Source organism: Narcine bancroftii, chromosome 4 (genome assembly GCF_036971445.1).
Source record: "Narcine bancroftii isolate sNarBan1 chromosome 4, sNarBan1.hap1, whole genome shotgun sequence".
Lineage (NCBI taxonomy): Eukaryota > Metazoa > Chordata > Chondrichthyes > Torpediniformes > Narcinidae > Narcine > Narcine bancroftii.
Window position 1 is genome coordinate 128,425,561 of NC_091472.1, and position 25,932 is coordinate 128,451,492.

Genomic DNA, 25,932 nt, shown 5'->3' on the forward strand with positions numbered 1-25,932 from the left:
ATTGGCGTAGTGCCAGCAATTGGGACTCTGGTTCAGATCCCACACTGGCTGTTAGGAGTTTGTACATTCTCCCCATGTCTGCAAGGGTTTCCTCCCACCATTTGAAATGTACCAGGGGCTGTAGGTTAATTGGGTGTAATTGAGCGGCACAGGCTCTTAAACCAAAATGGCCTGTTCCCATGCTGAAAGTCTCTCTAAATTTAATTTAAATTTAATCAAGAAAGAAGTATAAGTGCCACAGGACTTGTACCACCAGGTTCAGGAACAGGTGACCATTACACTTCTAAATAACCAACTCAATCAGAGACTCATTTAAAGATTCTTACTTTGCACATTATTTATTTTCTGTATTGCACAATTTGTTTACATTACTTTCTTTTTTATATTTTTCTCATTTATATACGTATCTATTCTTGAGTACAGTTTTTTTTCACCACCAATAAGTGCTTCTGTCTGGCTCTCAGATAAAGAATTTCAGCATTGTATATGATGTCATGTGTACTCTGACAATAAATCTGAAGGTTGAACTTTTTTCATGAAAATTTAATTTTGAGTTCATATGAATTAAATTTAAAATGTTTTATATTGAATGTTTTGTAATGAGTCTGACTTTTTTAAATTCTCCTTTCAAATGGTAAAGTAATTATCAATTATATCTGTTATCTTTAGGTGGCAGAGACTGAGGACCAGGAGCTCAGGACAAAAATCCGATCACAAATCCAAGATCATCGGAACCAGAAAAAAAGAGGTCAAAGTGAGCTTGATGGTACATATTATGTTTGCATTGTTTTCTTAATTTTGATTTAAAAAATACAATTTTGACTTGACTATATAATTGAAAACAAATTAGTTGTAATATAGTTTATAATATATCCCACTTTTTATTAAAAGCAGATATGTCCTTTATTATGTAGATAATAACTTGAAACTCTGTGGGTCAGATAGCATTCATAGATAGAAATGGTTAGTCAACATTTCACCTGGACCCTTTATCAAGTCAATATATATATATATAAATATATAAAGTGGGATACAACCTGGGAGAGGGGCCAAGAGGTGATTGGGTATTGCTAAACACAATCTCCTAGAGCACACATGTCAAACTCTGGCCCGCGGGCCATATAATTATATTTGTCCCACAAGATCATTTCAAAAATGTATTAGAGGTGACCCGCCCTGCAGCGAGAGCCGATGCTGTTTTTTGGTAATGTCACCCCCACCATCCTCCCCCTTCATTGCACATCCTTCCCCATTGTAACACGAGAAATTGTAACACGAGAAGTCTGTCGATGTCATCAGCCGGCAAGCCAGTTGGAAGGCTCCCCGCACAACCAGTCACTTCTCCCACCTGTCGAGCGGTGCGGCGGATGGGTGAACGCCTGTGATTCCTTGTCGGCGCGACGGGCATGGCAGGCTGCGCACGGCCCCCGGGCAGCGCGAGCCCCACGCGACTGGCACCGGACAGCCCTTCCACAGCACGAGCGCACTTCTCCCGGTCGCCACGGCCTTCAGCGCTTGCACCCGCGCGGACCCCAGGGACGGCTGGTTCGGCCCTGCACGTGAAGAGAGATGGTGGCTGTCCGCAAAGGCTGATCGGCAGCGCGCTGGGCCTGAGTGGGTGGGTAAGCAGGGGTGGGCAGAGGGTGTAGGTGAGGAGTAATGGGCAGGGAAAGTTATGGTGGTGCGAGGGCCACTTAGAGGGAGGGATGAGTAGAAGGAAGGGTGGATAGGGAAGAGGTAAAAGGGGAGGGGCAGGGCGTGTAGGGGAGGGGTGATTAGAGGGTGAGAGACGGGTAGAGGGAGGAACAGGTTGAGGGGAGAGGCAGTCGAGGGGCGTGTATAGGATGGGGTGGGTAGAGGCAGAGCGAGTGGAGTGAGGGGTGAGTAGAGGTTGGGTAAAGGACTGGTCAGGTGGAGGGATGGTGGGTCGAGGGTGAATAGAGGCCTAGAGCCTGAGGAGTGAGCAGGAAATGCTGAGTCCTGATGCAGGCCAAAATGGACACAGCCTGTGAATGCTGACTATATCTCCACAGGGACCAAATATGTTTCCCTCAGGTCAAGCAAAGGGTGAACTTGAGCTACCTACTCCTGACCTGTAACATTATCCTCCTAAAGTTATATCCTAAAGTTTAACATTACATATGTTGAAAGAAGAGAAAACATGCAGATGTTGTTGAAAATTTTCAATAAATAATTAGTTCGGCCCTCGACTTAGTCCAAGTTTTTAATTTTGGCCCTCCGTGAATTTGAGTTTGACACCCCTGGTCTAGAGGAACTCAGCAGGACGAACAGCATCAGTGGGAGAAAAAGAACGGTCGACGTAACCAGTTCATTAAGATAGACAGAACTTTAGGGTTAAGGTGAGAGATGGAGAGACAGGTAGAGGGAGAGACCATAAGGAAAGTAGTTGGGGAAAGAAAAGTGAAATAATGGAGAAAAAAAGCACAAGACTATGTTTTTTAAAAAAATATAGAAACTATGGAATGGGGAAATGTGAGTTGTGGTTACCAAAAGTTGAAAAAATAGTCAATGTTTATGCCATGAGGTTTAAGGGTGTCCAGGAGGAATGCAATGTATTTGTTACATTTACATTTGGCCTCTCCCTGACAATCAATGAGACTGAGGACAGACATATCATTGTTGGAATGATTGAGGGAGTTGAAATGGTTGTTCCATGACTTTTAGTGCACTCAGTTGAAGGGATGTCAAAAAATAAGAAGCAGTCAAAACTGATATTGTAAGTTTCACCATCAGTTAAAAAGGTCCATTGTTAGGAATGTGCATATATACGAATTGAAAGTTGTTTCTTTGAACCTTGCCTTCATTCATTTCCTACTGTCTTATAAATCTGCATTGTTTCCTGCCAAGACATTAATCCTCCTCTTTAAAGTATTGCATTGCAATGCATTGTGACCTTAAATCTTTTTTATTTCGTGGCTTAATGAACTGCAGCTCTGCACATATTGACTCAGCAGTTTGCAAGGTTTTTTTCTAATTTGTTGGGGCCTCAAGCATATCCATTGCCTTCACGTGGTTTACTCCAAATATGCGTAAGACCCTTGAGACAGTGAGCTTTGTCCTGATTTAATTGGAATATCCACATTACAAATGCTTCAAAACTACAGTCCTGTATCACACTTGATCTGCTTATCAAAAACACCATCAACTTGAATTTGTATAGCAACAACGTACAGTAACTCCCTGATGTATGGGGATCGGTCGTATCTCAAAATGAATGTAAGTCAGAAGATTTCATAGTAGATTTGATAATAACAAATTAAAGCTTCCTGAATTTGTTGATTAACCTTGATGAATCTTTCCACATTCTAGTCCAAGCTTACATTGTTAGTCGGGGTCCTGGGTTCCTTAGGCTGGGTGCAGCCATCTTGATTCCTGTGTGCATGAATGAGTCTTCGTTTGGTGTATACGTGAGTCTTCAGTTGGGGCATGCGCGGAGAGTTAAGCACCCTGACAATATTGAATGTGTGCCAACTGAACTCCAATACATGAACGCATTGCACATGCGCCAACCAAAGACTCACGCATGCGCACAAGAATCAAGATGGCTGTGCCCAGCCTATGGACCCCAGGATGCCGACTAACAAGGTAAGGATGCACATTTTGGCTCTTACATGCCCTGTATCCTTGTTATAGTTTGTCAAATACAACATAAACTGTGTAAATTTTATATTTTTTTTAAAAATTGGTCTTATGTGCGGATGGACATAAGTCACATAGGTCACAAGTTGGGGAGTACCTGTATATGCAAAAAAGACCCAAGGTGGATCACAGGAGTGTAATTACCAAAATAAATTGATACTGAGTCATTAGGTCAGTTGATCAGTGTCTTGGTTGTATGGACAGAAATGAAGAAATATGAAAGGAGAGAGATTGAAGAGTTTAAGGAAGGAATTCCAAAAGCATGGGACTAGAGTATGATAAATAAAATTAAATGAAGCTAAAAGTTTTTGCTCATGTCGCTTTAGAGAATTGGTGAATGGGTAAGTGAAGGAATGGATATGCTCTCCTGAAATGGACAACTTGTGTCACTCATGTAGCATTAATATTATTTATGTAGCTCACTACTCTCATTACTTAGCAGAAAAGCAAATGATAGGCAATCTGTGAAGAGTTTGAAACCATAGTGTTGGAAATGATGGACCCTATCTAATACCCAGGGCAGGAGGGGTTGCGTTCCTAGAAAACTGTGGCCTGATTTTTGGTAAATCAAAATTGCGTCAAGGATTGCAAGTTGAAAACTATTGTGTTTATTTACTTTTTAATATAAAATCTGTGAGAGTGAGTATTATTCTGTATCTCAAATTTTTTCCTTTAAAGTGAATTTCTGTAACCTGAACATTATTATGCGGAGGTTGCTTTTTTAAATAAATTAAAAGCTCCATGAGATGTGTGTATACCCATGACAAACTAAATGGTTAGGGAGAATATTGGATAAAAAGAAAAGGTTTACATATTGCCAAACCCAAAAGACTGAGAGGTTCCTAGAAATTACAGAAAGGTCAAAAACAATTTGAAGAAGATAGAATACATATATGAGAATATAATCTTAAAATAGCTTTCCAAAAAATAAGATACATTAATTAAAGTGGATCTCTAAGAAGAAAAGTAGAATAAATTGGAATTATGATTTTGGAGGTAACTGAGACATGTAGAGATATTTTTCACATTTATTGCAGAAGACATAACAGAAATTATAGAAAACCAATGGCAACCAATAATAAACCCAAATTAATTAATAGTAATAAAGAAATGGCACTGGAATAGTTAAAAGCCAATAAATCGATACACTAGATGGTCAACATACTGCATATAAGTTCAAGTTTATTTGTCATTCAATTGTAGCAGTACAACCCAACGAAACAGCGTTCTCTGGCCCGTGGGTGCAGAACAGTGCAAAGCACACATACAGACATTAACACACATTCAGACAAATGAATCACATGCACAGTACATATATTAAAATAAATATTCTTAATAAATAGTAGTCACAGAGAGTTGTTATAGCAACTATTCAGCAGTCTCACTGCCTGTGGGAAAAAGCTGTCCTTAACCCTGGTGGTTCTGGCTCCGATACTTCTGTATCATTTTCCAGATGGGAGTAACTGGATTTTATACAGGGTCCTCCCTGATTTTGTAAGCCCTCTCATTAAACAACAATCCCAGTTAATCCGATCAATAGGGAGTTAAGGCAACCCCAGTTATCCTCTCTGCTGATTCTATAGTCATGTGAATTGACCTCCAATTTGATGCTCTACAGCAACTGTATGACACTGGGATGCAAACAACTGGGACGCTATCGATGGAGCTCCTTTATAAAGCTGAGAGAATGGTGGCCTGCAACTTGCCTGCCTCATTTTTCTGAGGAAGTGAAGTCACTGATGCATCCTCCTGACAAATGAGGAGTTGTTTTATGTCCTGGATAGGTCACTTCTTAAGGTGGACTCCAAGGAACTTGGTGCTCTCCACTACTGAGTTATTAATGTGTCACGGAGGGTGGTTGTCCCTGGTCCTCCTGAAGTCCACAATCATCTCCTTTATCTTGTCCACATTAAGACTCAAGGTTGTTATTCTCATATCATTTCATTAGATTTTTCACCTCTTTTTATTTCGACTCAGAGTTGTTGCTGATAAGGCCATCTACTGTCATGTCATCTGCTAATGACTTTGTTAATGGAGCTGGATAAAGGCATTACAGTCATGGGTTAGTAGCATAAACAAGAGTGGACTGAGCACACAGCCCTGAAGTGCGCTAGTGTTCAGCATGATGGTGCTCGACATCCTGCTGGTAACCTGGACAGACTGCGGTCTTTCTATTAAGGAAGTCTAGAATCCAGTTTAATAGAAAGATGTTTGAGTCCCAGCAAGAAGAGCTTCTAGGGTATGATTGTATTAAATGTTGAACAGCAGCTTGGCCTATGTTGCATTATTATTTTCCAAGTGGGTCAGGATGCAATGGAGGGACAAGGGTATAGAATCATCAGTGTTATGGTTCCATCTGGAAGCTAATTTAAATGGGTTCAGTGTCTTTTGGAAATGCGCTTTAATACGTTCCATCATCAGGCTCTTGAAACATTTCATAATTGTGGAGGTCAGTGCCACTTGGCAGTAGTCATTAAGCCCTTCTTGGAGGCTGTCTTGAAACAAGTGGGGATGATGGACTGCTATAATGACATGTTGAAATCTCCGAAAGAACCTCTGTCATTTGGTCTGCAGAGTCCTTCAGTCCTGGCCAGGTATGTTGTCTGGTCCCACTGCCTTGTTTGGGTTCACCCTGGATTGGATTCTCTTTATCTCAGCCACAGCTATGCAAGGAGTCAGTTCTTCAAATGCCACCACTGGCAAAGCTGCCATTGATGTGGACATGAGAGAGTGGAGACACTACTCTGAAGGTTTCAACTGCACAGTCCTAATGCCGATAAGTTTTTACAGGCTTTAAACGTCCTGATAAAGGACGCGATGGTGTTTGTAAATAAAACAATGCAACCATGAGATGGCAGCTCCTGTGCTCATCAGCGGCCATGAGGTGTTGCAGACTCTGGCGGAACAGTGGACAGTGCAGGGCACCAGAAACAGGAAGAACACCCTGCCCCTCTTCTACCCCCTCCCCTCACCATTGAAAGGAAAAGCATTGGAAGGTAACCATGACATTAGACTAGCGACGGGCTCAGCGGCTGAAGACAGGGAATGTAACCATGGAAGCAGACCAGAAATGTGCTCAGTGGCTGAGGGACCCACACAGGCTGTGGGCGACTTTCCGATGGGGGATCTGCATGGGCTGTGGACTGCTGGAGACTGGCTCATGGGAACCAGGAATTGGAGCTGGGTTTCAAGAGAGTGCTGAGGGCAAGAAGGGCTCCCAAAGGGCCTCAGTGGCTAAATACTTCTTGATTGTGTCGGCAACTTGGGTCTGGAGCTTGGTTTTTTTTTTTTTTTTTCTTTTTTTATTTTTGTGGAGGGAAAGAGAGGAACAGGCCGGGATGGTTGGGGAGGGGAAGAGAGGAACAGGCCGGGATGGTTGGGGAGGGTGGGGGAAGAACGGCCGGGATGGTTGGGGAGGGGGGGGGGAGAACGGCCGGGATGGTTGGGGAGGTGGGGGGGAAGAACGGCCGGGATGATTGGGGAGGGGGGTGGAAGAACGGCCGGGATGGTTGGGGGGGGGGGGAAGAACGGCCGGGATGGTTGGGGAGGGGGGGGAAGAACGGCCGGGATGGTTGGGGAGGGGGGGGGAGAACGGCCGGGATGGTTGGGGGGGGGGGGAAGAACGGCCGGGATGGTTGGGGAGGGGGGGGGGAAGAACGGCCGGGATGGTTGGGGAGGGGGGGGGGAGAACGGCCGGGATGGTTGGGGAGGGGGGGGTAGAACGGCCAGGATGGTTGGGGTGGGGGGGGAGAACGGCCGGGATGGTTGGGGAGGTGGGGGGGGAGAACGGCCGGGATGGTTGGGGAGGGGGGGGAAGAACGGCCGGGATGTTTGGGGGGGGGTGAGAACGGCCGGGATGGTTGGGGAGGGGGGGGGGTGAGAACGGCCGGGATGGTTGGGGAGGGGGGGGTGAGAACGGCCGGGATGGTTGGGGAGGGGGGGGTGGAAGAACGGCCGGGATGGTTGGGGGGGGGGGGGAAGAACGGCCGGGATGGTTGGGGAGGGGGGGGGAAGAACGGCCGGGATGGTTGGGGAGGGGGGGGTGAGAACGGCCGGGATTGTTGGGGAGGGGGGGGTGGAAGAATGGCCGGGATGGTTGGGGAGGGGGGGGGGAAGAACGGCCGGGATGGTTGGGGAGGGGGGGGAGAACGGCCGGGATGGTTGGGGAGGGGGGGGGAAGAACGGCCGGGATGGTTGGGGAGGGGGGGGGGAGAACGGCCGGGATGGTTGGGGAGGGGGGGGGAGAACGGCCGGGATGGTTGGGGAGGGGGGGAGAACGGCCGGGATGGTTGGGGAGGTGGGGGGGAGAACGGCCGGGATGGTTGGGGAGGGGGGGGGGAAGAACGGCCGGGATGGTTGGGGAGGGGGGGGGGGGAGAACGGCTGGGATGCTTGGGGGGGGGGGGAGAACGGCCGGGATGGTTGGGGGGGGGAAGAACGGCCGGGATGGTTGGGGAGGGGGGGGGAGAACGGCCGGGATGGTTGGGGAGGGGGGGGGAGAACGGCCGGGATGTTTGGGGGGGGGGGGTGAGAACGGCCGGGATGGTTGGGGAGGGGGGGGTGAGAACGGCCGGGATGGTTGGGGAGGGGGGGGTGAGAACGGCCGGGATGGTTGGGGAGGGGGGGGTGGAAGAACGGCCGGGATGGTTGGGGAGGGGGCCGGGATGGTGGCTGAATGCGGTGCGGAAGCCCCAGAGAGGCGGAAATCGGCCGCCCTCACACTGGCGGACGGAGCGCTGTGGGTCCGGCCTCCCCTCACTCACCTCCCGCCCTTCCACCGGCTCAAATTTGCCACGTTCCAGCCCATCCGCACCACCGTCAAGTACATGATCACCATGACTTCTCGGAAACCAGCGCTGCGTCCCCGCTTAAACCCCGAGCGGCCGCTCCCACCTCTCAACCCGCTCCCCGGCCGCTGCTCTGTCTGGAGCTTGGGTTGATGATGAATCAAGGTGAATCCATGGAGTCTAAATGACAATTTAAATGGCCATTTCCTTGTTGATGGTTACCTAATGGGTAATACTTGCATCACTCCTGTATGCATTCTATGTTAATAGTGCAGATCTTTCTAGACTTAGCCTGCCATCAGAATCACTAAACGCAATCTTCACTAGCCTGTGCTCACCTTGTCCATTTTTAGGAAGTCAGTCCTGTTAGGCTCTGAGATTGTGAATCTGACAGCAAAGTCTCAGTGGCAACTAAGCCTCAGGTGATATTATTCAGAAACATTGCTTGCTGAATATCCTTGAGAGGCCTTTACAGGAGCTTTGCTTGTGTCAAATCTGTGAAGTATTTTAATACCTTTTACATAATTGAAATATTGCCTTCTCTATTGCTGTTAATGTCAGTGTCTTCTGCACAAACACTGAAAGCCAAAACCAAGTAATCAGCATGTGAAACATTTTTATTCATGCAGTTAAGACCAAAGCCACATAAATGGTGACGAACTGACCCTCGATGTTTTCTTAGTGAAAATCCTCTACATCTATTTTACTGCGCACATGGGGTGCTATCCCACCTGATAGATTGTTATTTTTTTTAAATGGATATGACTGCAAACTGTAGCAGGTGGAATGTAAACAGCTCTGCTGGTACAGTAGTATTATGATATTGTTATAGTGTGGGTCTTCATTGGAATCCGCAAGCATCGAATCCACGCTGCTGAAGACCCAACTGCGCTGGGTGGGTCATGTCTCCAGAATGGAGGACCATCGCCTTCCCAAGATCGTGTTATATGACGAGCTCTCCACTGGCCACCGAGACAGAGGTGCACCAAAGAAGAGGTACAAGGACTGCTTAAAGAAATCTCTTGGTGCCTGCCACATTGGCCACCACCAGTGGGCTGATATCGCCTCCAACCGTGCATCTTGGCGCCTCGCAGTTTGGCGGGCTGCAACCTCCTTTGAAGAAGACCGCAGAGCCTATCTCACTGACAAAAGACAAAGGAGGAAAAACCCAACACCCAACCCCAACCAACCAATTTTCCCTTGCAACCGCTGCAACCGAGCCTGCCTGTGCCGCATCGGACTTGTCAGTCACCAATGAGCCTGCAGCAGACGTGGACATACCCCTCCATAAATCTTCGTCCGCGAAGTCAAGCCAAAGAAGTGTGGGTAAAATGGAGGAAACAGGGCCCCACTTAAACTATTTACATCTGTAAAGTAAAAGCAATTGTGAGATATGGAAAAAGGTATACTAAGGGGAACAATTGGTTATATGTACAAACATAGTAAGTGCAAACTTTCCTGTATAATTCCAGTTGATTAGAATGATCTTCAATTTGGTGACCTATGATTTCTTGCACTCTCCCCTGACAATTGAGCTACTGGCATAGTGAACATCCTACTGTTGTGTTACTATATTCTTTTGTGGTTGTGTGTGTGTGTATAGAGTGTGAGTATATTACAGTATCTATGATTCATCTGCTGTGGCTAAACAGCTGGAAGTATGTTTAAGGTACGATACAAGTGCTTGATTAGTGATATGTGTTTGAGCTTGTTATGCAGTTGTTGATACAAGGGATGTGATTTACTTCCATTGACTGGGACTAGGTCGTCAGATTCACTAATAGCTGTTGATTTGTTTAGCTAGCTATTCCCATAACTGCCTCATTTCAGTCAATTAAGCACCCATTCCTTTCACCTTGAAATTGTCAAGTCAAAGGAAGCATCCATTTCTGTGATCATTCTCCCATCATTATTGTAAGAGATTCTGAGGTTCCACAATAACTTTCATTGGTGCCCTTTCCTTAAAAAAAGTGCAGCTATGACATCGATCAGACAGGTTGTACTGGAGCCCTGAACTTATTAGTCAGGCTTGACACGCATCTCCAGGATAAACATTATGATGGATGCTTGAGTCCTTGAATTAGATGTGTACATATAAGTCACACTGTAGGTGCTTTTACGGAGGACCTCCTCTTTGAGTCCGGATCCATCCGCGGAGAAAAATCTGAAATCACATTTTTATAGAGCAGCCCTAAAAGGTTGTTCCAGCTTTGCTTTTATGCAGAGGGGCGCCTCTGTGCGTCCTTCGGAGTCTATAGGTGGGGTGACTGTTGCTGTGGTGCCGCCTATCAACATGATGGCATAAAAACACAGTGAGCAAAGGCCGTCTTCGTTACCCATAATCCCATATGCAGCTAGAACCACTCTAGGAAATGCAGAGTGGTTCCAGCTGCGTGTGAGATTATGGTTAATGAAGATGGCCATTGATCATTTTTAGAGATCAGGACTGCAGGAGAGAAAAACTAGCGCACCCCCACCAGCCCCCGACTGCAGTGGTCCCTCTTGGGTTTAAGGTGACTGGAGGGGGAGGGAGGGAGACACCCCCAAAAAGATCTAGTCTGGTTGGTTGGAGGGATGGGGAGTGGGGGGAGGAAATTTATCCATGTGTGCAAGGGAAAGCCATTTACTGCACCTCTCCTCCTTACTACCACACCCCAGCCAACAGGTGAAATGTTGCTGATGGGGGTGGATGAATCTTGACAACATGATTTAGTTTGATTGGTTGGAGGGGCTGGAAAGCAGGTTCATAATTCAACCACCACCAGCCAAAGCAAGAGAGTGGGGTGCCTGCGGTCACTGGGGATGTGTGCTAGCTCTATACCATGTCCAGCACACCCTTTCAGCACCACCTCTCCAGCGTGTGAAGATGACAGGGTGCTCCTTCTCGGGCTTGCCTTCTATTTCCTCCTCAGACACAAGACAGCAGAATTCTCTCTTGGGGTGACTGGTGGGGGAGGGAGATCATTAGAGACCAAGACCACGACATGAAGTCAGCCCAAAACTGGCATCCAGCTGTGCATCCCCGAGAGGAGGTGAACACCCTCATGGGGGGAGGTGCACGAGTGGGGAGAACTAGCACAGACAGCAGCAGGAGTAATGACCTCAGGGGCGGCTCATTAGAGAAATGTCAGAAGGAAATACTCAGGGCTCTGCCTGACACAAATTATTTAGCATAGATTCACTAAACAGTTTTGTTAGGTCCTGGGTCATGGCTGACCCCGTCATTGAGATGTCATCTGCCCGCCCTTAGCCAGCTGCTTGCAGTGGCTGTACATTTATGATCCATGGTGGAGCACTCCACTACACTGCTGACACTAGGTTGAAGAGGGATTGGAGTCGGAGCCTTGGAGTCGCTCACGGAGGATTTATGATGGTAAGTTCTGAGACGTAAAGGTGGAAAATCTTTGCCTTTACAGTCGCATTTTTTCACTTTATAAAAGGGCCTAATAACAATTCAAGAATGAAAAGCATGGACCAATGAATTTCCAGGTTTGAAAAAGAGAAATTTAATGCATTTTTTTTTCTATTTTCTTCTTTCATTTTACTGTTTTTGCAAAAAGGATGCTTTGAACTGTATTTTTTTTAATCAGTCTGATTTGTAGGCTGTTGAATTGGTTTATTTCCTGTGAAATTGGATAAAACAGAATGCATAAAGCATTTTCTGAAGAACTGTGGTTAAATTGTTGATACTGTTTATAGGTCATCTGATCTTGTAGAACATGAATGAAATGACTAGAATGATAATAGAGTAGTAGAATGCCTTTCTATTCTCTGGGCTTTGCTATAAATGCATACAGACTTTTTGTTTAAAACATTGTATTTTCTAATCTACAGAAATGGCCTCCAGCATGGTTGTTGACTTTGATCCACTGAAACAAATTGAGGACAGATCATTGAAATCTCTTCAAACATCTCGACAGAAAGCAGAATCCTCTGGTTTGGATCCTTGCACCAGTAGCATTGATTCTGATTGGGATTCAAAGAGCGGCAAGGATTCCAATGGAGGACTGGCAGGTGAAAATCCCAGAACCGCATCTGAAACCCAATGTACAATTAAAATACAACATAACAAAATATTACAGAAGGGCTCTTCAAGCGTCGCAGAAGAAGATGATGATGCAAAGAACAAAAATGCCAATCTTAATACAAATGGTTGCTCCTTGGTTAATGACAATAAGAGTATATTTGCCCAAAACATGGAGACAACAGGTCTCCAGGCAGAGACAAGTTCCCAAAATGGGATGTTGACATCTGTCCAAAAAAGGCTGCATTCTGATGTAGATGATAATATTCCATCACAAATTACAAGAAGAGCCAGTGATAAGGAACAAGGAGGGACTTGCTTCATAGAACATGATAAAATGGTAAGATTTCCAGGATAAGATGAAACATTGGAAATAATCCAGGGAACCATTTTATTTGATGTGATTTTGATGCTGGTTTGGAGCAAAGAATGGTATCATGAAAGACACTTGACAAATAAGTTCAAATTTTGCTTGCATACCATCACAAAAGTAAAGAATTTCTATACACTATACATTTTCCTAGGCTTTTATATTAGTGCAAAAACACAAATTTCCATTGAAAAGACGGAGTTACACACTTGCAGCCCGTCTCTGCCTGATTACCTTTACACATATTATTCTGCTGTTTGTTATTTTTTAAAATATACTTTTATTGATACTTTTGAGGCCTCCCTTAAGCCTTTACAAAGGCCAAAGATAATTGACACCATCAAGATGTTAAATGTTTCTTCAGATGACCAAACAGGCTGAGGAATTGGCTTTGTTTTGGCTTCTGTAAACATTTCGATGTCAATCCACAAATGCATGTAGGTGGTCAAATGAACATTTGATTTCAGGAACAACCAATCCTTACAGCTGGCAGGTTCCCAAAACCTACAGTCTCTTATGTTAAAGTGTTCATGGAAGATTGGAGAATTTTGAACCATGATAATGATGTCATTATATTTTTCTTTTTATCAGATGACGTACAAAGATCAAATGGCGAGGAACTTAGCAACTCAGTCCAAGCAGAAAGAGTTAACCGGTGAGAGGGTGTAATTTTATAGTTATTTCATCACCTTGTTAAGTCTCAGAATGGTTGTATATGTCACGGATGGAAGTGCTAATTTAAGATTTATTTTTGTGCATCCACAAGATGTGGTATTATTGATAAGACTGTCTTTTTATTTTCTATTTCTTGTTGTGAACTCTTTTTTGAAACTATATGGTAAAGGTTTTCCTGGGGTGTTTTTAAGATTTTAACTGATCGGCAATGTATGAACTGAAATGTATTTCTTTACCTGAATGGTGATAACTGGGAGGAATTGTGGTTTTCCAATGAGCCTTCTGCCCCTGCTCTAGAGGTAGAGATTGTGGATGATAGAGCTGCTACTGATGAACTTTTGTGAATTCCTCTGGTTCATACAGCATGCATTAGACAAGTAAAAAGTGAAATAACAAAGATTATTTTCCCCTGGATAATACTAATCTTGCTGAGAATTGTTAGAGCTGAACTTATATAGTCAAATGGAGAAAATACCATCAAAGTCTTAACTTTGCCTGAGGAGATTTTGGATAACCCAGTGGTGAGTCTTGAGAGCTTCTGGCTTGCATTCTTGGCCATTCTTTTTAGGATTAGGGTTAGTTCATCTAAGTTAGTTAAATTTCAGATTAGTAATGACATTTGAAGTTCATCGTATGTGGCTCTTACATTAAGCAAGTTTGGTCATCCCTGGGTTAGACTATAATTGCCAACAGGGTGTTGAGTCACAGAAAACACCATAGCTGAAGTTGATTCAAGCATTTGCTAATATCCAAATGGGTACTCCTGGATAGCAAAACAATCATAATAGATACATTTTCACTCCATGTCCGTTCTTACCAATTATAGGGTCTGTTCTTACCAATTGTAGTACTCCTGCTTCTGCCTTGGTTGGATCTGTAAATTCAGCACAGATATCAAATTAAAGTCAAATTTGAATCCAGTATCACAATAGCTATTCATTTACACAACAAAGCATTTAGATACCATCTTATTGCTGGTTCGACTAGATTTGCTCTGACAATAGACAAGGTACGAGAAGAAATTTTATTCAAAATTTTATTCCTACTAAACGGGGCAAGCAACATCTTTAGATTTAAATGATGAAGATAATAAGGAAAACATGTTCCTCTGTTGCCTAGCAATTTCCTATTATGAACTTGTAATGTTTCCATTTATGGTATGTTTACATTCATTCAGCGAAGTACTTTTTGTAGTTTTGAGTGAGGTGGAACTCTCTTGTCAGATAAAAGTGATAAACATCTAAGCAGTCCTTTTTAGTGTTTTGGAAAGTCTAGCTTCATACATATGTTTTCCCACAAAGCAGAAGAAAGTCCATTGCAAAAAAAGGAAATGTATGCTTATGGCATTAGTGCAATTACGTGAAATTCATGGTACTGACTTTCATATTTTATCCCAATAAGGAAAGAATGCTTCCACCAGTTATATTCCAAGCAAGGCACAATACAACCACTAACATTTTTCAGTACTTAACCATTACTCGTTCAGTCCTCAAAAAAAATGTGCAAAATATCAGCCTGCAACTTTGGACGAACTCTTTAGTCACTATGATATTTAGATTAAACATATACAATTGTACTAAGATTTTTTTTTACTCTCTCACTGTGGTCTCTTGAGGGGATTATGCTGAAATACAATTCCTTTCATACTTCATCCCTCTTTTTCAGTGACCTCAGACATGGGGCATTGGCAGGATACTCTACCATCCAGGACTCCACAGACAAGCTTGATTCCATGGTTGATAATTACTTTTACAAAAATGCAGAATTTGGGAATCTGAAATAAAAACTGAAAATGCTAGGAACCCTTAGCAGCTCCTCAGTTCTGTTGAAGGGAGTTCGACCTGAAACATAACTTTATTTCTCTTTCCACAGATACCGTCTGAACTTCTGAGTATTTACAGAATTTTCTGAAATATTGTCATATATTTCTTGTGCATTTATTTCTAATATGTTGCTTGCCTGCCCTCCTAGCTAGATGTGCTGTATGATAAGGACCTTCATAAATGAATAATTACATACTTCTTTATATTTTTAACTTTCAACTTTGCATTAGAATTGTGTTCCCACCAATTCCCTTGACTACAGTTCTTCTGTCCCCTGTAATGATCTTACAGCTCACTTTTGTGATTACCATGGAATGACAATGGATTTCTCTTTGAGATGACCCCTTTCTGTTAAAGATCCCAACCTGTATTTAGATGACATTGTCTAAGTAAATACTTCCATACTTTTTCATTTTCTCCATTGAGTAATAAAATTAATTTGAGGTACATTGGGATGCTACATTTGGTCTCAAAATTCTGGGGAAAGTAAGCAGGTATTACATTTCCATCCACCATTCAGTAGAACTGCAAAATCAATAAGTGCAGTTGCAATTACTGGACAAGGATAGAGTCTGTTTTAATTGTGATGCTTCACTATTAGTGAAAGGCAACTATTAGCAAAATATAATTAAAAGTTCACGTTGACATTTTGGATAGCATCGAGCCATCATTCTGTTTCTGTCTTAAAAGTTCAGTATGTTTAAGTACAGTGAGATGGCAATTTAAAAAGAGATGGCCTGTCTTTTTCTCTATCAGCAAGAATCTCCTCTGCCCTTTCAATCCTAATGTTTAACAGCATGCCCTTTCACAAAGTCTGAACCATTTTTTTGTGTTTCTTGGTCTCTTTTCCACTTGCTTTCTTCTTTTCTTTCTTTGGCTTGGCTTCGTAGACAAAGATTTATGGGGGTTATGTCCACGTCTGCTGCAGGCTCGTTGGTGACTGACAAGTCCGATGTGGGACAGGCAGGCACAATTGCAGCGGTTGCAAGGGAAAATTGGTTGGTTAGGGTTGGGTGTTGGATTTTTCCTCCTTTGTCTTTTGTCAGTGAGGTGGGCTCTGCGGTCTTCAAAGGAGGTTGCTGTTCGCCGAACTGTGAGGCGCCAAGATGCACGGTTTGAGGCGATATCAGCCCACTGGCGGTGGTCAATGTGGCAGGCACCAAGAGATTTCTTTAAGCAGTCCTTGTATCTCTTCTTTGATGCACCTCTGTCACGGTGGCCAGTGGAGAGCTCGCCATATAACACGATCTTGGGAAGGCAATGGTCCTCCATTCTGGAGACGTGACCCACCCAGTGCAGTTGGGTCTTCAGCAGCATGGATTCGATGCTTGCGGACTCTGCCAGCTCGAGTACTTCGATGTTGGTGATGAAGTAATTCCAATGAATGTTGAGGATGGAGTGGAGACAGCGCTGATGGAAGCGTTCTAGGAGCCGTAGGTGATGCCGGTAGAGGACCCATGATTCGGAGCCGAACAGGAGCGTGGGTATGACAACGGCTCTGTACACGCTGATCTTTGTGTGTTTCTTCAGGTGATTGTTTTTCCAGACTCTTTTGTGTAGTCTTCCAAAGGCGCTATTTGCCTTGGCGAGTCTGTTGTCTATCTCGTTGTCGATCCTTGCATCCGATGAAATGGTGCAGCCGAGGTAGGTAAACTGGTTGACCGTTTTGAGTTCTGTGTGCCCGATGGAGATGTGGGGGGGGGGCTGGTGGTCATGGTGGGGAGCTGGCAGATGGAGGACCTCAGTTTTCTTCAGGCTGCTACCATAACCAAAAATATACATAGGTGTAGCCGCATGCTACTCAAAATAAAGACACCCACACGTGTGTAGTCAGATATAGCTCTGGTTTATTGGGCTGAAGCCTGACTTTTATACCTTTTGTGTTCCTATTGTTTGCTCCCATTTGCTGACGTCACCACTTGCACAACAATAGCAGGCTTCTCGCATCTCGGTACATTCTTACGTGACAATACCTTCTTCCCTGCATGCTGTCCCTATTTGTTGGCTGTGCACAAGGCTAGTGCCATGTTGGGGATGCTGGCCCCTATGCTGCCTTAGCCACTCGACCGCCAATTCACTTGCTGGGGTCAGTGCCACTGTGCAGTCTGCTGCCTCTTGCTTGTGCTCTCCGCACAAGGTGTCAGCCGATTGCTGTGGCGACATGCCACTACAATGACCCCCCCCAGAACCGGCGGTATTGTCTTTGGTGCCCGAAGGCAGTATCTATGTAGGTTCTGGTGGCCTGCCTCTCTTCCGTGGTGCTGGCGTCTCCACTGGGTGTGTCAGGTCCAGGTGTGCCGGCTTTAACCTCTCTGTAGTGAAGACCTCCATCTTGCCTTCGACCTCCAACTCAAACATGGCACTGTTGTTGCACATGATCCAGAATGAACCCTCATACGGGCTCTGTAGCGGTGGACGGTGTGGACCCCTGTGAATAAAAACATACTCACAGTCCTGCAGGTCTTTGGGTATATTGGTCCTCATTTGTCCGTGCCTGGTCGGTGGAGTCGGGGCCAAGTTGCCTGTGGAGGAGTACTGCTGTGTCATCTTGTTGCATGGAGATGGTGCAAATTCCCCAGGGACCACCAGTGGAGCTCCATAGACGTGTTTGGCGGAAGAGGTGTTGAGGTCCTCCTTGGGCGCTGTGTGGATCCCCAGCAGTGCCCTTGGCAGTTCATCTACCCAGTTGGGTCCTTGTACTCTGATCATGAGTGCGGATTTGAGGTGCCCGTGGAAGTGCTTCACCAGCCCATTTGATTGTGGGTGTAGGCCACCCAGGAGGAGATGAGGGCCCTGGCGCATGAAGTCGTGGAGGTGTGTCTGCCATCAGGACTGCTTCTGGCCACCTGGTGAAATGGTCAACCATTGTGAACAGGTAGCGGAACCCCTGGGATACTGGTAGGGGTCTCACGATGTCCACGTGGACATGGTCAAACCTTGGCTCCATGGGCTCGAAGTGCTGTGGTGGGGTCTTGGTATGCCATTGTACCTTGGCTGTTTAGCACCGTGTGCACACCTTTAACCACTCTGACCACCTCTGACATGTTTCCGGAGATACATATTTACTGGCCACCAGTCGGACCTTGGTCCTGATGGATGGGTGAGCCAGCCCGTGGGATGATAGGTCTGGCATGTCCGGTGACCACTTCGCACAGGAAGGTGGTGTTACCTGTGCCAACCGGGATGTCTTGGTGTTGTAGTCCCAATATGGCTGTCCTGTACTGGGGCATCTCCATGTTGTCTTGCTGCGCCTATGCTAGCGCCACGAAATCCAGTCCCTTCAACAGCTCGTGGATGTTCTGCCTGGATAGTGCATCCGCCACTACCTTGTCCTTGCCTGAGACATGTCGCTCATCTGTGGTGTACTTGGAGATGTATGACAGACGACACTGTTGGTGAGCTGACCAGGGGTCCGAGATTTTGGGCGAAGGTCAGGGAAGTCGATGGTCTCCAACCCGAACTGGCATTTAGCTGGTTGATAATCAGTCCAAACGTGCTCAGCTGGGTGTAGAGGTTGCGGAGGTGCACCAAGTATTCTTGCTGGTCTTTGCTCGCCATGATGATGTCATGTAGGTAGATGAAGGTACCATCCAGGTCTCGGCCCACTGCATCCATCAGCTGCTGGAAGGTTTATGCGGCATTCTTCAACCTGAACAGCATGCGCAAGAATTCGAACAAAACGAACAGGGTGATGATGACGGTCTTGGGGATGTCATAAGGGTGTACTGGAATCTGATGGCATGAGGTCCACTTTTGAGAAGATCTCTCCGTGCAGGTTGGCTGCAAAGTCTTGGATGTGCGGCACGGGGTAACTATCTGACATTGTGGCTTTGTTGAGATGGCAGTCGTCTCTGCATGGTCTCCAACCCCTCTTGGGCACCATGTGCAGGGAGAAGCTCATGGACTGTCAGACTGCCATACTATGCCATGCTCTTCCAGCTTCTTGAATTCCTCCTTTGCTAGTTGGAGCTTCTCGGAGTGGGGTGGGGGGGGGGTCATCTTGCTCGTACGTGGAGCGGTGGTCCTTGGGCGAGGATATGATGCCTCACTTCGTGGCGGGACATCTCTGTGGTGAACTGGGGCATACTCGTCCATGGATCGCTGCACTGAGTTCAGGTGGGGAGCCCAGAGCCTAGTGTTCTTGAGAGGGAGCATCTGGAAAGTCTGTGCATGAATCAGTCTCAGAACCTTCAGGTCTACCAGCAGGCTGTGGGCACACAGGAAGTCTGCCCCAAGAAGAGGATGTTCCACTGCTGCCAACGTGAACACCCACAAGAAGAGGCTGCTTCCCAACTGCAGTTGGACTTTGCGAATGCCATAGGTCCTGATCGTGCCGCTATTGGCAACCCTCAGCATAGGGCCCACTTGCCTATTTCTGATTTCCTGCCCCGACGGGGCAGGACGTTGGCCTCTACTTCTGTGTCCACGAGGAACTGCTGTCCAGATTGACGGTCCCTCACGTACAGGGAGCTGTCTTGTTGGCTAGCTGTTGTGGACATCAGCAACAGCTGGCCCCGGCATTTCCCTGGAATGTGCACAGTGTTCAGCATCAGCAGGCTCTGGAGCCCCATTGCTGGTGAGAGAAGCACCACTGGTCATTGGGCTCACCTCCCTTGCGGGGCTGCTGTTCCTTCGGCAGGCTAGTCCAGGTCTGGCTGGGGTGGTTTGGCAACGACCCCCACAGATGCCGAGCACTCACTTTTCCGCTTCCATAGGATGTCTGCTCATTCTGTGACTTTCCGGGGTCACTGAAGTCAGCATCCTCAGGAGCAGTTGGACGTCCTCAGGTAGATGCTCTAGGAACGCCTGCTCGAACATTACGCAGGGTTCATGCTTCCCATTGAGGGCCAGCATATTGTTCATCAGGGCCAATGGGGGCCTGTCCCCCAGCCCGTCCAAGAGGAGCAGATGTGCCCCTCTCGCCTTGTGAGAGCCCAAAGGTCTTAATGAGTATGTCTTTAAAGGTGGTGTAGGTGCCTTCTGACGAGGGCCCCTGGATGAAATTGGCCACCCAGCTTGCTGTGCCCTGGTCCAGGGTGCTCACCACATGGTAGTACCGGGTGGACTCTGCTGTGATCTGCTGGATCTGAAAGTGCTTCAACCTGGTTGAACCATGCACATGGCCGATTTGTCCAGAAGGTCGGCAGCTTCAGGGTGACTACGTAGGTTGCTGCCAGCTTGTTCATCGTTGGGATTTAGACGACGTCTAAACCGTCTGAATCACCAACACCCATGAGTGTAGTCAGGTATAGTTCTGGTTTATTGGGGTTGAAGCTCGACTTTTATACTGTTTGCATTCCCACCGTTTGCCCCCATTTGCTGACACCACTGCCTGCATAACAATAGCAGGTTTCCCACGTGCAGCTACATTCTTACATGACAATACTTACTTCCCTGTGCGCTTACCCTATCTGTTGGCTGTGCAGCGGGGCCAGCACCATGTTGGGGATGCTAGCCCCTCCGCTGCCTTAGCCGTTCAACCACCGGTTCGCTTGCTGGGGCCATTGCTGCTGCGCGGTCTGTTGGCTCTTGGATGTGCTCACTGCCTGGAGCACTGGCCGATTGCTGTGGTGGTGTGCCGATACATAGGACTCTTCTTGCATAGTCTTTGACATTTATTTTGATCTATTTTTTCCCCCAAACTCATCATCTTCATTAATCGCTTATTTTACTTCATTGGCTCCCTTTTTGCCAAATTACTGACCACCTAATTTGTTGGGCTAGAATTTTTTTTATGGAAAAATGTTGAAACATGCTGCGTAGGGATTCTTTCAGGTTTGGCAAAGGGCCACAAGGAACTGATTGTCCAATCTACATGTATTCATGCATAACAAATATGATAAATATGGTAATAAAAACAGAAATACTGGAGGAACTTAGCAAGTTTTGCAGCGTTCATAGGAGGTAAAGATATATATCCAGCATTTTAGGCTTGAGCCTTTCTTCAAGGTATGAGCCCTCCAATGGACGCGGCAAGACCTGCCGAGCTCCTCCAGCATTTCTGTATTTTTACTACAATCATAGCATCTGCAATCTTTTGTGTTTCACATGATAAATATGGTATTTGTGATCTTACACCCATGGCATGGTGAGGAGATCAAAGTGTGTTATAAAATAACTGTGACATGGATATTCAACTCTGCGCAGACATGAATGCTTCAGGTGTCCATCATCCATTGTTGAAACTTCCCATGGCCAATCATTTTCAGCTTCAAAGCTGTGAGAATTAACAGGAACTATTGAATGAAAATGTCCCTGCATTATCATTTAGTGTTTTGTATATTTATGTCCAACAAAATAAGTTCACATTTAGTTGTCCAATTGCTATATGACTGACATGAAGTAAGCCCTCTTAAGAGATAAAAGAGTACCATATGAGGTACTGAATTTTCACTTGAGTAAACATTGGCTGAACTTGATATCGTTATAAAAATGACATAAACATTATGTCACATCTTGCCATTGGAGTCTTTCAAATAAAATATTGTAACCATTTAAAGTAGTTTTCACTTTTATTTGTTTTAATGAAACATTGGCTGAGATTTTGCTAACATAGCCCACTACTACTACTAACCACTCAAAGGAACTCTGTACATCGTTTAACCTGGATCTAAAAAATTCAGAAATTACATCTCGTTTGGCCAGGCAATTTCAGAGTTGAACAATATCCAAGGGTATATTCTCTGACATAACAAACTGGGAACTCTCAGCAAGTGTCTGTTCAGCCATACAAGCCTATGTGAAACTATCAGCCTTTTGCAACAAACTAAAGGCTGCTGTTATTTTTATTTCCACATACTTTTTTAAATTTAATTTTCCTTTGTATATAATTTTTTATTTCTTCACAGTGAGTCACAGTGATCTTTGTCTTTTATAGAACTCAAAGATGAGTGTTAACTTGCTATCCTATTCTTCATCCTCTACAACATATATTGTGATGTGAGAAAGTGGCAAGGGGAATATTCTACCCAAAAATTTAACGTAAAATTAAATGGAAGTTTCTTTCTACTTCACCCCAGAACAACCATGAATGCATTTCATGGTATTTTAAATTGTATATGCTACACCAAGTATTTGGTGAGGAGAAATTCTCTTTATCTAAATTCCAGGAATATTAAATCCATTACCTTTGCCAATTTTTTGATGAAAGACATTAATCTGAAATGTTTACTGGTTCTCTCTCCACAGATGCTGCTTGTCCACTGAGTATTTCCTGATTTTTCTGTTTTATTTCAGTCCTCTATATTTGTAATACTTCTGGATCATTGTCTTTAGTCTATTCCACTCTCTTGCCAATCCTCTCCTTTGCAACTGCAAAAGAACCAAACTGTTTGCAACCATCAAGTCACATTTGACCCTAAGTTGAACTATCAGCCACCATTATGTTAACCTTTTATAGGAGGTCTATCAAGAGGGTCCTAGCCGGCTGCATCGCAGTGTGGTACGGTTGCTGTAGAGAAATAGATCTGGACAATCCACGGGACCATAAGAGTGGCTGAGAGGATCACTGGAGTTTTCCTTGCCCCATCAACGTGATTGGTGTCTGAAGATGACATGCAAAATCATTGAGGACCCCTTCCACCCTACACACAGCATCTTTCAGCAGCTTTCATTGGGGAAGAGGTACAGGACAATCAGAGCCATCACCACTAGGCTGAGGAACAGCTTCTTCCCACAGGCAGTGAGAATACTGATCGACCAAAGGAACTGCTCATAGTATCCATCCGAGACTCTCACATGTACAAAACAATGATGCATATCTGCATGTTTTGCATTGAGGATTGGAGAATGCTGTTTCATCAGGTTGTACTTGTACAATCAAATGACAATGAACTTGAGTTGACTTGAAGGATTAATCTTCAGTGAAAAAAAAATCGAATCTGGAATAAAATATACAAGCTGTGGTTGATTTAACATGAGACATATGTCTGTGAATGGAACTCAATGACTTTCAGGCCAGTACCCTCAGGCATTTAATAATCCACTGAGATTTCCCATCAGAATAAGGTTAAAAAAATGTCATATTTGCAGATATGGTCCTTTGGTGACTGTTACCAATATCAGTTCGGCTTGCTTTCTCCTGCAGGCCTGATAAACATAATAAATTGTTCTTTGTTCCTTCACTAATCATGTGTCATATACAGATTTCTACTTAGTTGACTACAATAACATACATATTTGAAAATAGATTAATTATGAGATAAGTAGCACAATGCCACACAATTACTTTATTGCCATTTTGTGCTCTTTATAACTAATCTTCATATGTGCTTGATTTTCAGAAATGCCCATTGATACTAACTTGAACAGCTCCCCTTTGAGGAGGACTAACTCTGTACAAGACAGAGTGAAGAAATTTACTGTGGACTTGCCCAAGCAATCGACAGAACTTGGTACAAACTTCTCCACTCAGAAGAGAAACCAACTGAATGAAAACAGAAGCAGTAGAATTTTACAGCAACAATTATCAGGCAGCCCAACATTAAAACTGAATGAATCAGCAAGTTCAGGCCCAAAATCATCTTTAAAAGGGAACTCTGTTGATCTTATGAATCTGCAGAAAGTGGACAAATCTACAGAGAAAACAGATAAACAGAATGAATACTTACTATCTAGTAGAAGTAAAAAACTCATAGGCTCAAACAAAAGAAATGGAATAGAGCGAGATAGGAAAACATCATTGAGAGAGAGCTTGCTCAGCTCTGAACAAATGGATGGAAAGTTTTTGCCAAAATCTGCTAATAGGTTGACTTATAGAACTGCCAAATCCAACTTTACAATTCCAGAGGTGCCATCCCAGGGCTCCTCTAGGGCAACATTTTCCTCAGTTTCTTCTTCTGAGAGCTTGTTAAGTCATCCAGTTGGAACTGGAGTTCCTGTCGATGGGTCAAGTAAATCAACATTACCCTTGTTTTCTTGTGAGAAGGATTGCAGTAAGAAATCTCTCATGCAAAAAACTGCTACTGATAAATCATACATCAGGACTTCAGGGAGGAGCAACATAAGCAAATCATATCAGCTTGCGTCAGAGAAAGACTCCAGCAAAAGCGACACAGAATGCTCAGGGCACTTAAAACAACCTAGATCTGCTGAGCATTCAGAGCCTTCTGATACGCCAAACAGACATTTTCATCAAAGCTTGCCCAGACACATTGAGAAAGAAAAACAACTGAACAACAGCAAAATCAATATGAAGACACTCATGACAATTGAAATTAAGGATGGACGGAACCCCGATCTTGTTACTACAAGGATCACTGGCACACCTTCCTCACAGAGAGGAGGTATGTATATTTAACACCATCTAGATGTTTCACATAAAAAAAGGATATCTTCAAATCATAATATTTTGATAATCCACTGTTCCACAAATAATGTATTTTTTTTAAACTGCTTAACCCCTATTTGTGATTTTAAAATAAACTTTCTGAATGAAGTGATTTGCAAAAGTATAAAATACTTTAACTTTTGAGAAATTTGAAACAAAACAGACCTGTTTCCCAGGTCCACATAGAATGTTATTAGTGCATTCAATGACGTACTTTAGATGTGTAGCAAGGTTCTTTGTTTTGCCATACATAACACACATTAGGTCTGTCTGCACTATTTTTTTTTGCAAATGTCATTTGAAATATAATTATGGGGGTTTTGTTTCTGCACTCTTAATGTTGAGGTCATTTAAACCCTGCTAGATCAGCTCAGACTTTCATTACTTTTACTTGATATCTTGATATTTTTAAAAGTTTTACCCAAATTTCTCAATGTAAAATTTGCTCAAATATTCAGAAACTTCAAAAAATTGTACGCCAGATACATATCTTCCATAAGGATACATTTATTGACTTAAAAATCTCAGATTAGAATGCACTGGTGGATTTGTTTGAAGGTTATCAAAAAAGTTATTAATTTTTGTTATACAAGAAAGACTGAAGATGCTGCGATTGTAGTTTAAAATGCAAAATTGCAGGAGAAAATCTGCAGGTCAGGCCTGAAACGTCAGTTCTATATGTTTGCTTGCTATGGACACTGAGTGACTAGCCGAGTTTCTCCAGCACTTTTGTGTTACTCATTTTTGTTTTGAGATTGATTTTTGAATTTTACAAAGGCATGCAAGTGAGAAAAGTGGTTGCTGGCAGTCATGTGATAGAGTAAAAGGTGAAAGGACTTTTGTGAAAAGAAATTATATATGGTTTAATATACCTTTCTTTGTAGATATTATGTAATGAGCCATGTTTGTTTATATCTCCAAGTTATCTCATCAACCTTAAATAGCCCTGTTATCTAAATCGTGTCCCTTAGTGCTATAATTTACTCAATGTGACTGTCTTTCATTTTAAGGCAGCTCTAGCTCTTTATCTTTCTCCACTTTTCACTCATTTTATTTTAACTTCCATGTGTAGAAAGCCACAGTTTCCACTATCTAAATATTGGGAAGCAATTCAAACCCTGTAGTTACTAATTCTACCTAGTTCTCAACCTTGTATCTGGCTGAAGTCCATTCAACACAGAACAGAGATAATCATCTCTTCTCTTTACTACATGAACCACTTTTTCATCCATTTCCATAGTAACCATCGAATTCAGTTACTCGGGA

The 25,932-nt window shown here is 44.2% G+C and overlaps 1 protein-coding gene across 3 annotated transcripts in view; it reads left to right on the plus strand.

Annotated features, from left to right (window-relative positions):
* Window positions 1–25,932, plus strand: part of smtnb (smoothelin b) — a 322,821-nt gene that overhangs the window by 192,702 nt on the left and 104,187 nt on the right. For 2 of the 3 annotated variants that reach the window (XM_069932809.1, XM_069932807.1), the window contains exons 6-9: window positions 670–766; window positions 12,281–12,810; window positions 13,432–13,495; window positions 23,621–24,622. In XM_069932809.1, coding sequence (XP_069788910.1) covers window positions 670–766; window positions 12,281–12,810; window positions 13,432–13,495; window positions 23,621–24,622 — 1,693 coding nt within the window. The remainder of the gene's footprint in view (window positions 1–669; window positions 767–12,280; window positions 12,811–13,431; window positions 13,496–23,620; window positions 24,623–25,932) is intronic. The other variant, XM_069932808.1, reaches the window with a different exon arrangement.